General features: G+C 39.6%; 1 protein-coding gene across 2 annotated transcripts; it reads right to left on the bottom strand.

Annotated features, from left to right (window-relative positions):
- Positions 1 to 310: 310 nt before the first annotated feature.
- LOC133088416 (guanylate-binding protein 5-like) lies at positions 311 to 10,699 on the bottom strand. Of its 2 annotated transcripts, XM_061186353.1 has the most exons (10): positions 10,459 to 10,699; positions 9,831 to 9,958; positions 7,592 to 7,701; positions 6,027 to 6,223; positions 5,417 to 5,659; positions 4,091 to 4,371; positions 3,110 to 3,322; positions 2,249 to 2,351; positions 1,770 to 1,951; positions 311 to 424 (listed from the first exon to the last, which is right to left on the bottom strand). In XM_061186353.1, the coding sequence occupies exons 1-10, from the start codon at positions 10,646 to 10,648 to the stop codon at positions 311 to 313; spliced, it is 1,761 nt and encodes a 586-aa protein (XP_061042336.1). In that variant the 5' UTR covers positions 10,649 to 10,699. The 2 variants fall into 2 exon arrangements, with proteins under 2 accessions (XP_061042336.1, XP_061042335.1); XM_061186352.1 differs by lacking the exons at positions 1,770 to 1,951; positions 2,249 to 2,351 and having other exon boundaries at positions 10,459 to 10,648.
- Positions 10,700 to 13,218: the final 2,519 nt, after the last annotated feature.

The following is a 13,218-nucleotide window of genomic DNA, read 5'->3' as shown; positions in this document are numbered from 1 at the left end:
GGTGTACAAGAGAAAGTTTCCCTTGATAGATCCTGCCCAATATCACTGCCAATAGAGGCAATGATAATATGTCCCTTATAATACAAGTCATAATCTCTTTAGGGAAGCAAACAACATTTAAACTATTGAAATTAGTGAAATGCACATTTTACCAATTATGAGCATCATAACTTTATAACTCAATACAAAAGCTCAATATAATTATCATGAAGTTTATTTAAATGGTGATTGTCTCAAGTTCTATAGTTTCTTGTTCCTTTGTGTCTTCAGTGAAAGTGAACCAGAAAATGAATTTCTAGTGTTTAATTCTTTAGAGTAAGATACATGTATTATCTGCTGAGTCATTCCTCTGGAGATGCTGTATCTCATCCTGAAGTTTTCTGCTCTCAGCTTGAAATCTCTCCTTGAGCTTTTCAGCCTCCTCCTAAAGAGTGATACATAAAACCAAAGAGCTTAGCAAAAAGTAGTGTCCAGATCACTGTGGGGGGAGGGGGGAGGGGAGGAGCCCAAATCATTGACTTTCCCTTAGTTATTTTAATCAATCAGTAACAAAAGACAGACCCTGATTCCTCCTTTCTGTTCATGTCCATTTTACGTCTCACTCTTGGTTTCCTACTTGTGTAATTCTTCTCCCATGTCTCTTTCTCTAGCTGCAGAAACATCATCATCTCTCAATCCCTGAACTATTGGTGTTCCAAGAATTATATCCTAAGGCCCCTTCCCCCTTTGTCCTTAGGGAATCTGAGTCACGTCTTGACTTCAGTTCTCATGTATACACAGAGGAATGTCAGATCTAGTATTACAAGGAGAGATTGATACGACAACTAGGTGTCTAGGTGATATCCACAATCAGGTGAGGAGTCTGAGCCTTAGATAAGGGAATTTGTTTCATGTCTCCACAGTTATGGGGTAAAAGTAGAAGGACAGTGTGGGGAGATCAGGAACACCAGGTTGAAAATACTGTCCTTCAGTGCAGGTCTGTAATCTCAAAATTGTCTTGGAGCAGTGTCTGGAAAACAAGGACCTACAGGTAGATCAGCCACCCTGGAGGAGGAAGAAGGTGTCCTTTGTCTCATAAGGGTGCTCACATAAGAATTTCAGACTAGGTCTGTAGAAACGAAAGCATTGTAGATCTCACTCACTGGGAAGGCTGTTTTGATAACTTGCTAAGATGTATGATATTGGCATTTAGTTATCTCTTTGGAACCTCATTTTTCTAATCAGAAAAATAAGGACAATGGTTCTGATTCACAGTGAACAGATTAGATTAGAGAATGTGTGTAAAGTGCTTTGTACAGTGCTTGGTAAATAAGAACTACTGTTAGTTGAGTGATAATAATAGTAGAGGACTGGATGAAACAAGTTAAAGGCTTTCAGAACCAGTGACAACTAAGGAAAGGACAGGGGCATAAACACAGTAATATGAAATTAATTTAGCAAGGTAATCTATGACCAGTGGAAAAGACTAGCTAGAGCAATTAACAAGATAACAAAAAAGACTAATTACCCTGGGTTAGAAATATCCTTGGATTTTGCTTAACAAATTAATAGTGCTTATGCTGTGCCAACATATATATTTAGTATATCCGAACAATATATTTAATAAGAAGTGGAGCTGGTTTTCTTACCCAGGCTGTCTGATTCCAGAGTCCTGGCCCTGAGCCACAATATTATGCTTCCTCTTCCACATTGTCAGTGCTTCATGTTCTCATCAATACAGAGAGGAGAATATGATGAAAATCCAGAAATGAAATAATTGATATGAGTACCTTGAGCCGACGTTCTTGGGCCCTCTGTTGCAGTGCCTGCTGGTACACTCTGTTTATCTCCATTTGTCTCACTTGTTCCCGATGGAGTCTCTCCCTCTCCTCCATCATTTGCTGGTGCTGCATTAGAATTGCCCCCAACCTTTGTTTTTCAGCCTTCATAAACTCTGCTTTCGCACGTGCCTCTGAAAAGGAAGAAAATGGCAAACTTCTCTAGGATTAAAGTACCCTTCCTTCTGCCTCCCACTCATTTGTTATTGCTGCTACTTCATAGAGAAAATTCCCTGGGGTCATATTTCCCCTCCAGGCAATCATATTGTAGCTGACGGTATATGCCCTATTCAGATATAGACTGAGGCGCTAAGAATGGCACATCTTTGCCATTCTTGCTCTTGTTTAATGATCCCAGGTGAACCAGGCCAAATTAATTTAAAATGTATAGAATTTCTGTCTTGCATCTTTTTTTTCCATTTTCTTCTCACCTTCCATCTCCTCTTCCCTTGCTGTGAGAATCACGTCTGTCTGCCAAATGGTAACACACTCAAACTCCTTGGACTGTAAATATTTCTGCAGAGCTTCCTCAGCCTGGGAACCCCAAAAAATGCAGTTAGAGCTAGGAAATGATTAGAAATGTTATAAACCTCTTTATTTCTTTTTCTTCCCAGCATCTTTTCCTCCCTGGAAGTGCTCAGTCTGTACTTGGTGAAACTATCAGTCAAGGCTTTTCTGTCAAGGGGTGGGCACAAGCTCCAGGCTGGCCTATCAGAGTACCCAGGGCCACTTGATGCAAAAGATTTGGGTACAGGCGGGAAAATACTGCAGCTTGGGTGTTTTAAAGACTGATATGGATGGTGGGAAAGATGCTTTCTCTCCCGTGAGACTGAGGGCACAAAGGACTAGTTAAGCTGCGAACTGTTGGTGTCATCTTTGCTGCTGTGTGGGGTGAGCCTGCCTGAGAATGACGCCAATGGTGAGGAAAACTGAACAGAAAGCTGGAGTTGAGATTGGAAAGAAAAAGGAAAGGGGAAAATTGATTACATTGTTACATGTAATCAACTGATTATGTTAAACTCTTGAACATATCTACACTTACAACTAAATTTAAACATTTTGCCTCTACTTTATGTGAGCCAGTGAATTATTTTCTTAAGTTAGTTCGATTATTGGGATTCTGTACTGTGTAACCAAAAAAGTCCCTTTGTTGCAATGAGTGTTGAAGGTTGTGATAAAAGTCTGGTGACTATGGTGATAGTTCAGTTTAATACCACAGCTCTCATTCTTCCTGTCCGAAAAAAGAAGACCCCTAGCAATTCCCCATAATTAATACGTAAAACTAGGGATACCTGTATTCCTTTCCTGGGCTCCTGATAGTACTTTGCCTTCAGCTCTTCTCTCTTCTGAAGGAAGAGACGATGCCCCCCAGGTTTTGAATAAATCCCTTGCTTCACATCTTCTTCTAGAGGACAAAAAATATCCTGAAGTAAAGCTGAACAGCGATTCAGTGATGCCTCCAAATTCCGTTTACAAAAGTCATTCTGTTTGGCTTCTAGCAGGGTCTTCAAAGGGAAAAAGGCCCATGGAGAAGGTGTTAGCAACACTTCAGTACTTTTAGAAATGGTTTACAAAAAGAATCTCTGTATTTCTTCTGTAAATTCAAGGACTACAAGTAATACTATATCCTCCCTACCAAACCTAGAAAAGTTCCAAGGATGATACACTGTAGAAAAATTACTTTACTTTTGTTTTTGAAATCTCCTGGAACCCCATTCTTTTGCTTTTTCTGCTTTAGATAGGATCTTCAGACTGCAGATCTCTAGCCTCATGCCCTAATTTTAAATGTAACCTACTGTTTTACAACCACCCCAGTATTATACTGGGCTGGGATTCCCAATGAGGTAGAATGGACGAGTGGGTGCTATTAAACCTAGGGACATTATATTTTAGTAGATCCATTTGGCAATTCTGTATGCTTGATTAATAAAAAATGAAAGTTAATTAGTACTTTATGAATACATTTTTTAAGGGATAAGATTACTTAAAAAAAATTAGTCCATGGGTGTAACATAGTAAGTTGAGTTGTCTGCATGTGAAAGTTTCAGAATCTATAGGGTCCAGAGTAGTTACATGTTTATTTGTTTGGTTTTTTGTTTGTTTTCAGAATAATAGTGATATCTTGGTCACATAAGTGATAGTCATTGTCTCTCAGTCTAGTAAGAATTGTTTTTCTTAATTAAGTCCTCATTTTGCCTCATTTTTGCCTCATAGCAATACCTTGCCTATATTGCACCTAAGCCCCATGAACTACAGCAATAAAACTTAATTACCTCTAATTTTTCCTGGAACCCTTGGTCTATATCCTCGAAAGAGTTCTTCATGAAGACTTCCATAGCCCCTTTCTCACTGGCCCTGTGCAGATCCAGCAGCTCCTGGAGGGTTTCTGTGGGCAGCTGCACCTTCTGGCCCATCTGCTGGTCATAGTGGGCAATGGCCTTTTGCAGTGCGGCCAAGTTCTTAATCTGGGCCAAGGCCAGGACTTCGTTCTCCATGCAGGGCAGATCCCCACTGTTGATGGCATTGACATAGGTCAGTACCAGGCTCTCTAGATCTTCACAGGAGGAAGAGATGCTTGAATTATTTGCAGAGAAAAAGGACATGCTCTGAACTGAGTAATTCTGAGAATGTTAATTTAGCGTATTCAGCCTCCTGCACAGTGTTCAAGTGGCCCAAATAACTTCCTTTGGGAAATTATGTGACCAAGAAGACAGATCTTTAATTCTTTGAGAAAAGAAAGTGTTCAAAGAAGAAAGTTCAAGATCTATGTGATGATCCACATTTCATCATTTTCTCATTGAGAAATGAGGAAATGGTTATATAAAATTGTGTGCATTCATTTGATTAGAATACTATAGACCTTTTGCCTCTTTATACTTCCCATTCTTTCTCTCTTCCTCAGGTTTCTGTTTCCTTCAGAATTCCATTTTCTCCTCCACTTCAACATGTAAAGCTGGTATGAGTGTTACCCTCATTGGAAAAATCACAAAGTAGGCAAATTAGACCAGGTCACCTTACTCTTTGTTGGAACATTCCTGTTTGTCGTCCTTGTCCTTAGCTATTTTTGTTTGCACTCAACTTCCCTTTAGAGCGTAGCAATAATTGACAAAGTTCCAAGACATAGAGTATTTAGGGACAACTGGACCTAAAGAAGTCTGCTTAGATTTCTTTAAGGGTTCTAGACAACTTGGGCATCTGCTTGTTTAATGTTTGTATCAAGCACTTTCTATTTATGCAGAGAATGTATGTGTTTTCTTCATCTTCTGCCTATCAAAGGCATAATAAGTATCCATAATATCGGTAGAACAAATGCTGCCAACCCATGTGGGTTAGTCTAGTTCAACAGTGTACCACTTATAGGTAGAACTTTTTTAACCTGACCTTTTCATCAGGTTATATTCCTAATTTATCTTACTTTGCAGGCATTGCTAAAAAAGCCTAGAAATATTTTTGGTACTCACCTGAATTTAATAAATATGATACATATGGTTTTCTTGGTAGTAGCTGATTATGTACTTTCAACAGTGGAAGGAGAAAATTACAACAGTGCTCCCATTCTCTATTTTGGATTGAAGGAAAATCCTTGAAGAGGTACTCACGAGATCCATTGACCTTGATGTCTCCTGAAAGAGTTTTAGTCTTGGAATGGCTGAAGATGTAGGAACAGAAATCTGCCACTTGTTGTACAAATTCAGGATCCAGGTCATCATTATGCAGTGTCTCAAGCTGGCCAAGCTTCTTCCGATGAGTAGGCAAGTCAAAAATAAAGCATTTCTTTATTGGAAAGAATTTCTGTATACACAGACGGGGCAAATTAAAATTTTGAAGATGTTGATCGGTCCCTGAGGAAGGAAAAATAGGATTATTTAGTATAGAGTTAACTTTCATTTTATTCTCTTTCCCACAAATAAATGTGCTTTCTACCTACTGTTATTTATCTCACTACATTTTCACAAACCCTAAGCAAAAACTTAAAATGTGATCAATCAGAGAAAGGAAAATGGAAAAGTAATTTGCTCCAAGAACAGGGGAGTAATACAATTTAATATTGAATGTATTAGTTCACTTTAAATCAATAGTATTAATTATTTATGTGATAATTTAGTCAGGTGAGTAAATATAGGAAACTATAACTTTAACCAGCAACACACAAGAGATAATCTCTTGTGCTACTTTTCTCCCTCTTTCCAAAACTGAAGTCCTTGTTACCCTGCTTTGGCCTCAGTGAATTCTCCAGGTACTCATCTGCTGTGATGAGTCGCCCATTTGCTTCCAGGTCAAGGTAGAAATCTCTCACAGTCCACACTAAGTCCGGACAGACGCTCACAATGTCAGCTGCATTGTCTACCCCATCAAGATCAGGTGACGTAACTGTTCTGAGCAGATTTGACAGTTCTGTCACATAGCTGAGATGCAATTAAGGAAAACTGTTGGAAATAGAACTGCGTCTAAACCATATTTAATTCCATGCCCTCCTATACTTTTATATTCCCTTTGGGTTATAACCAATCCTCATTTCATCAGTAAATATAAGGACTCTTTTTCTTGCCCCATTTTTCCCCCAACATCTTTATTGGAGTATAATTGCTCTACAATGGTGCATTAGTTTCTGCTGTATAACAAAGTTAATCAGCCATACGTATACGTAAATCCCCATATCCCCTCCCTCTTGCATCTCCCTCCCACCCTCCCTATCCCACCGCTCTAGGTGGTCACAAAGCACCGAGCTGATCTCCCTGTGCTATGCAGCTGCTTCCCACCAGCCATCCATTCTACACTTGGTAGTGTATATATGTCCACGCCACTCTCTCACCTCATCCCAGCCCACCCTTCCCCCTCCCCATGTCCTCACGTCTACTCTCCATGTCTGCGTCTTTATTTCTGTCCTGCCCCTAGGTTCTTCACAACCTTTTTTTTTTTTTAAGGTTCCATATATGTGTGTTAGCATATGGTATTTGTTTTTCTCTTTCTGACTTACTTCACTCTGTATGACAGACTCTAGGTCCATCCACCTCACTACAAATAACTCAATTTCATTTCTTTTAATGGCTAAGTAATATTCCATTGTATATATGTGCCACATCTTCTTTATGCATTCATCTGTTGATGGACACTTAGGTTGCTTCCATGTCCTGGCTATTGTAAATAGTGATGCAATGAATATTTTGGTACATGACTCTTTCTGAATGATGGTTTTCTCAGGCTATATGCCCAGTAGTGGGATTGCTGAGTCGTATGGTAGTTCTATTTTTAGTTTTTTAAGGAACCTCCATACTGTTCTCCATAGTGGCTGTATCAATTTACATTCCCACCAACAGTGCAAGAGGGTTCCCTTTTCTCCACACCCTCTCCAGCATTTATTGTTTGTAGATTTTTTGATGATGGCCATTCTGACCGGTGTGAGGTGATACTTCATTGTAGTTTTGATTTGCATTTCTCTAATGATTAGTGATGTTGAGCATCCTTTCATGTGTTTGATGGCAATCTGTATATCTTCTTTGTAGAAATGTCTATTTAGGTCTTCTGCCCATTTTTGGATTGGGTTGTTTGTTTTTTGATATTGAGCTGCATGAGCTGCCTGTATATTTTGGAGATTAATCCTTTGCCAGTTGCTTCATTTGTAAATATTTTCTCCCATTCTGAGTGTTGTCTTGTCCTTTTAATGTTTACAATGTTTTCATTTTTGTGTTTGATACACAAGGACTCATGAACATAGCTGGTGAATAAAGCAGTTCTCTCTGGCTTTGGTGCCATCCTGGACAACAAAAGGATACTGCAAGAGGTCGATAGCCCTCTGGTCAATTGTGTTCATAGTATTATATACCAAGGTACTACTCAGTAGTAGTGCCAGTACAAATATCTGGGTGTCACTCTTCTTGTCACCCTAGAAGTCAGAACAAATTTCAGTCATGTCTCATGGCATTCCCATATGAGCAGTTATTAAAAATAGACCCTTGACTTACAAATGTTAGACAAGAGAAACAGAAATGGTTGTGAGAAACATATGAGCTTTGAATAGTTCTGTCATTAGCATTGATAATTTTATACAAAACCATATTTTGTTAACTTATCAGTCCCTCTTATAACTGGCTGGGTGTTTGAAAAATGGATAGTCAAAGTTCGTGAAGGTAACCAGAGTGCTTAAAATGAAGATTTTCAATTGTGTAAAACAAAATTGGTCTGTATACATAATACATGCATCTATTTTATTGAGTAGCTTTTATACACAGGACAGTTCACATTACTGATCTTATCTAATACTCAAAACAACACTGTGAGATACGTTCTTCTTTTTTTTTGTTGTTGTTTTTGTTTTAGAGAGAGAGATGGGACAAGTGACAGCATACAGCTAAGCTTCTGCACCAGAATTGCTCAAAGAGTAGGGATGTATTAGGGATACATATTCAGGAGCCTACTGGGGGTGAAGGATGTGAATAAACTGCACAGGGAATAAGGCAGTTCTCTGAACTGACTTGGTATTTCTCTGCTGCACAAATGGATCAGGAGCCCTGCAAAGGAGAACCTTCAGAGTTCAGTGTATTCAATGCAAACCTTTAAATGGTTCTCTTCCTCTTTTAGAACATGTAATCTAGACTGGATACCCCCAACCTTGGGCTCCAGGGCACCTTCTTTGTGTTGGGATCTGTACATAGAAGATGCTAAAATACAAAGATATACAGTCCCTGTACATGGAGGCCATTTCTTACAGTTCTCCGAGTGATTATCTAATCTGGTAGGGATGAGAAAGGTAAAGTTCTTATCAGCCTGAGCCCCAGGGCCTCTTCTCCACAGAGTACTGTCATATTTTTTCCCCTTGTTGAGGTTTCAGATAATGTTTAAAATGTAAAATGGATCAGAGATAATTCTGCACTGGTCAGCAGGACTGGAGCAGAAACATGTTTTGATTCCTGGTACTGTTGAGATAAGTTTTTAACTACTGTCTCCATGTTACAGGTGAGGAAACTAAAGAAAAAATGAGTTAACTATTTTGAATTGTGGTAAATTAAAGGCAAAATGAAGACATAAAAAACAAGAGCTCGGGCTTCCCTGGTGGCGCAGTGGTTGAGAATCTGCCTGCTAATGCAGGGGACACGGGTTCGAGCCCTGGTGTGGGAAGATCCCACATGCCGCGGAGCAACTAGGCCCGTGAGCCACAACTACTGAGCCTGCGCGTCTGGAGTCTGTGCTCCGCAACAAGAGAGGCCACGATAGTGAGAGGCCCGCGCACCGCGATGAAGAGTGGCCCCCGCTTGCCGCAACTAGAGAAAGCCCTCACAGAAACGAAGACCCAACACAGCCAAAAATAAATAAAATTTTAAAAAAACTTTACAAACAAACAAACAAACAAACAAAAAATGAGAGCTCAAGGGAAAGATCCAGTTTTGTGCTCGAGCCAGCTCACGAGAGCTGGCTGTGTACATCTTTCCTGAGCCCTGAGTTTAGTGACTTTACTTTGGTAGCTTGAAGTGAGCTGTGATGGGAGTACTTGGAAAACTGGCAAGTACTACAAAGCAAGGCTTTTTTTCCCCAGTGGGCTGGTTGTTAGACACTTACCAGCGTAGAAGTGAAAAAATCCCATGTTACTCCTGTGCAAGTGATAAAATGGATGAGACCAAAGGGGAAATAGAAGATTTGAGGGGACATTCTTGCTTGTCAGAGTCCGAGAGCTCCTAGTGCCAGGACCCTGATTTGGACTCAAGTCCCGCTGCCCTGAAGCTTACTGCATATCTCTATCCTCTACAGGGTCAGACTTGTGACAGCGATTTTGTTTGTACCGCCTTTCTGCAGTTCGGTTAAGTGCCTAGCTCCACGTTAGCACAGCCTCCCAATTATGATTCTGGCTTATACATATATTTTTCTCACTTCAGGTTTCCAAACTTTGACTATTAAAAACAGAGAGGGGGAAAAAAAGGTATACCCTGCTCAAGCGGAGGTACAAAAAAAAAAAATCTCCCTGTGTAAAGAATGTTCAGGGATGAGGAGGTTGATTAAAAAGGAATCCTTGTTCCTTGCCTTCTCTATGTCTCCAAGTCCCTCCGTGTCAAGAAGAACCAGGATGTGGTTTGGCTTCTCAGGGTGAGGCACACACCACATCCAGATGCCCTTGGTGTGAGACTGCACCGTGGATCCAACAGAGAAACCTGCAAGGGGGAGTGGAGAGGCTGTAATTGAGGAGGGCATCTGGAAATTGGAGAATTTCTTGACAACTGAGTTACCGTTTAAGGAAAGCAAGATGAAGATATGGCAGAAAGTATAACCCAGTATTGATCTGAATTACAATAGAGGGATGAGAAAATAAGAATACCAAGTACTGTAGGCTGGAAATTTGATGGATTTTTTGCAAGAATATTATGCTATTAAAATTTTAATCATTTGTAATTACATATGTAGAAGTATTTTAATGATGTCTTACCCTTATAATTGGAAAATAGTATGATTTTTCTAAGAAAAAAAGAGGTGATATGTCAGAAACAGAACTCAACCCTTTATCTCCCAGAAGATAATTAACTAGCTGTGGCCCAAACATTAGCTTTCAATATTCCTCCGCATCTCTAACTTCCTCTCCTCGCATCACCTTCCTGCATGCTGGGAGTGTGGGTGGGCAGAAGGGACTCGGCTGGGCTTTGCTGGTGCCACTCACCCTTGTTCTTCCCAGCCAGCTTGTTCATCAGGTAGGATTTGCCGGTGCGGTAGAGGCCCACGATAGCCACCACCACAACGGGCTGCTGAATGGCAGACAGGATCTTCAGAGCTTTCGGATTAACCAACAGTCGCCCATTAGTGTTCTCGATGAGGCACAAGGGTTCTGGCATGTGAACCACTGGGGCCATGTTCAGGGGGTCACCTGATCTGCAAGGGAAGAGATGGGATAGACTGGAATTTCTAGACGTTAAACAGAGAAAAATCATTTTGCTTCCTCAACCTGCAGGCATACTACTCTACAGCATGGCCTAAGTTTCTGAAGAAGTTTAAAAAAGACAAAAGAGCAAAGAGGGTCATAGTAAAATACGTCCTAGCCTCTTCAGAGTTCTACTATAGGCTACCCCACTGGTTCTTAAATATTTGGTGGCCTTATGGAAAACCATTTTCTGAGACTAATTTACTGCTATTTTGAGTCTGACGCTTCCCCACTGGTTTTGGCTTGCTTATATTTCTTAGTTTTTACCTCTTTGAATCCCCAGATTGAATCTTTATGACCACTATTTGTTACATGACACTTCTTGCTTTTACACCGTATCAACTTGCTTTTCTCTAATTTAGGGCTATGTCCAGTCAAAGTGTATTATACTAAATCCTGCCAGGTTATTATGTAGCATTATCTAACAAATAACAGTTGTTTACTTCTTAAAGCTTTACTTTTAAAGAATTTTTTAATGTAGCTATTAATGTGTGCTCTTCAGTCAAAACTTTAATGAGTGTTCATTTTATGAATGAGAAAGTGAGTGAAAATACTTTCTAAAATAATACTTAACCGTTTATTTTCTAATTTCTGGGCATCAATTTCTGTAACCTAAAGAGTCCCCGATAAAACATGTTTAAGCTATCTGAGATTAAAACAAATGCTTGCTTTTCTGCCTTGCCACATCATAAAGAACAATTTTCTTCCATTTTAGAAGTGATTATTTTCAACAGAAGCTAAAAATCCACCATCTGCTTGCCTTTTTTAAAAAACTGAAATCTTACAATGCAAAGGTCTGGATTCCCTTGCTAGCTTTTAAAAAGTTATAAAGACCCATTCTCCCCCTTTCTTCATAGCCAATGCCCCAGAGATTATCCAGATGATAGATAAATAAAGACAGAAACTGCTTGGCAACAGTAATATATCCATTGCAAATGTCATCACGTCAGGGCATGGGAGCCAGGAAATGTTCAGTCCAAGCCACATCCAAAAATAGGGGATCCCACATAATTTTACATTCCCAAATGCAAAGTTTCTTTTTACTCTAATCCACTTCCAATGCAGTATTGGCACCTTATGCTTGTTGAGTTCTGTTATCTGATTTGTATATAGCAGGGGTCATAATCATTTTTAGGTTAGAAAGATATGGGGACCTGGCAGTGATGATCTATAACAGTTAGCTAGAAAGACAGAAGATACACAATCTAAATCTATTTGCAGATTTTTGGGAACCTACAAGCTCTTGTGCTTTGGAATGAGGTCACTAATGGGAAAGGAAGCTAGTTTGTCTGAATTTTCAGACCTCTTAATGAATAACATTTAGCGCTGTGTATCTATATTAATGAAAGTATTTTATACATTGTCCCCAGATGTTACCCGGGTAACAGCTTTAATGTTTTTAGGACAGCCCAATCTCCAAAACATCTCTGCAGATTCAACGTGTTTGAGCCCCATACATAACTATTGCTCTATCATAACTCAGCCTATGATGTGTGCTCTGAGTTGCATTCTTCTCCCTAACTCTGTTAGAGCCCCATACTCTTTGGTAAATAAAAACAATGCAAGAATGCATCAAAACACACAGAAATACAAATATACATTTTGACTTTGAAATAGGGCAGATCTGATTTCTAATCTCAGACCTCCACCTGGCTCTCTGTGTGACACTGGCATTTCACTTAACACTCTAAGCCTATCTTCAGAAAAAGAAAGTAAATAAATAACTATTTATATACATCAGTATAACTGCTAGCTTACAAAAGAGAGAGAGAGCTGTAGGAAAGAAAAAAATGTGTAAAGAAGGAAAATGCTAAGAAATATAGGAGAAAAGGCTCGGAAGGACTACTGATGGAGTTTCTAGAAGAAGACATCTCTGTTTTCAGTCATACAATTCTAGATGGGTTTTGTGTTACTTTTATGTTGTTTGCCTTCACTTTGCTTTGTGTCATTTTTGGTTTGAGTTGGTAGGAAAAGGAAAAAGCCCTTCTTAAGGAGAAAAATGGAAATCAAGCAAGAAGGAGATGCACGAAGTATGTGCCGTGATAAGAAATTCAAAGGAGGAGAAAGTTTCAAGGAGTAAACAAAATTTCCAGACAGTGTTAAGTGATTCGTTGGGGCTTCCCTGGAGGCCCAGTGGTTAAGGCTCCACGCTTCCACTGCAGAGGGCAGGGGTTCAGTCCCTGGACTAAAGGTCCCAAGTGCCGTGCGGTGCAGCCAAAACAAAACAGAACAACAATGAAAAATACATAAAAAACAAAAAGTGATTCGTAATAGTAGAATTATTAGAGGAGAAGAAACAAAGTCCGACACAAAAGGCCTTAAGGAATGAGTGGGTGTCAATCAATCAAGACTAATTCATTCAGGGTTCTTTCTAAAGGAAGACATTCATCTTCAAAAAAGTGCAGGGCTATGACTAAAATATATAGCCATTTTCATGAAACTTCTTCAATGTTCATTCTGGGTTTCAACTTTTTTCTTTCTTTTTTTGGTCCTTAACAAGGT

The sequence above is a fragment of the Eubalaena glacialis genome, chromosome 3, assembly GCF_028564815.1.
Source record: "Eubalaena glacialis isolate mEubGla1 chromosome 3, mEubGla1.1.hap2.+ XY, whole genome shotgun sequence".
NCBI lineage: Eukaryota > Metazoa > Chordata > Mammalia > Artiodactyla > Balaenidae > Eubalaena > Eubalaena glacialis.
This window is presented reverse-complemented; position numbering and strand designations above follow the sequence as displayed.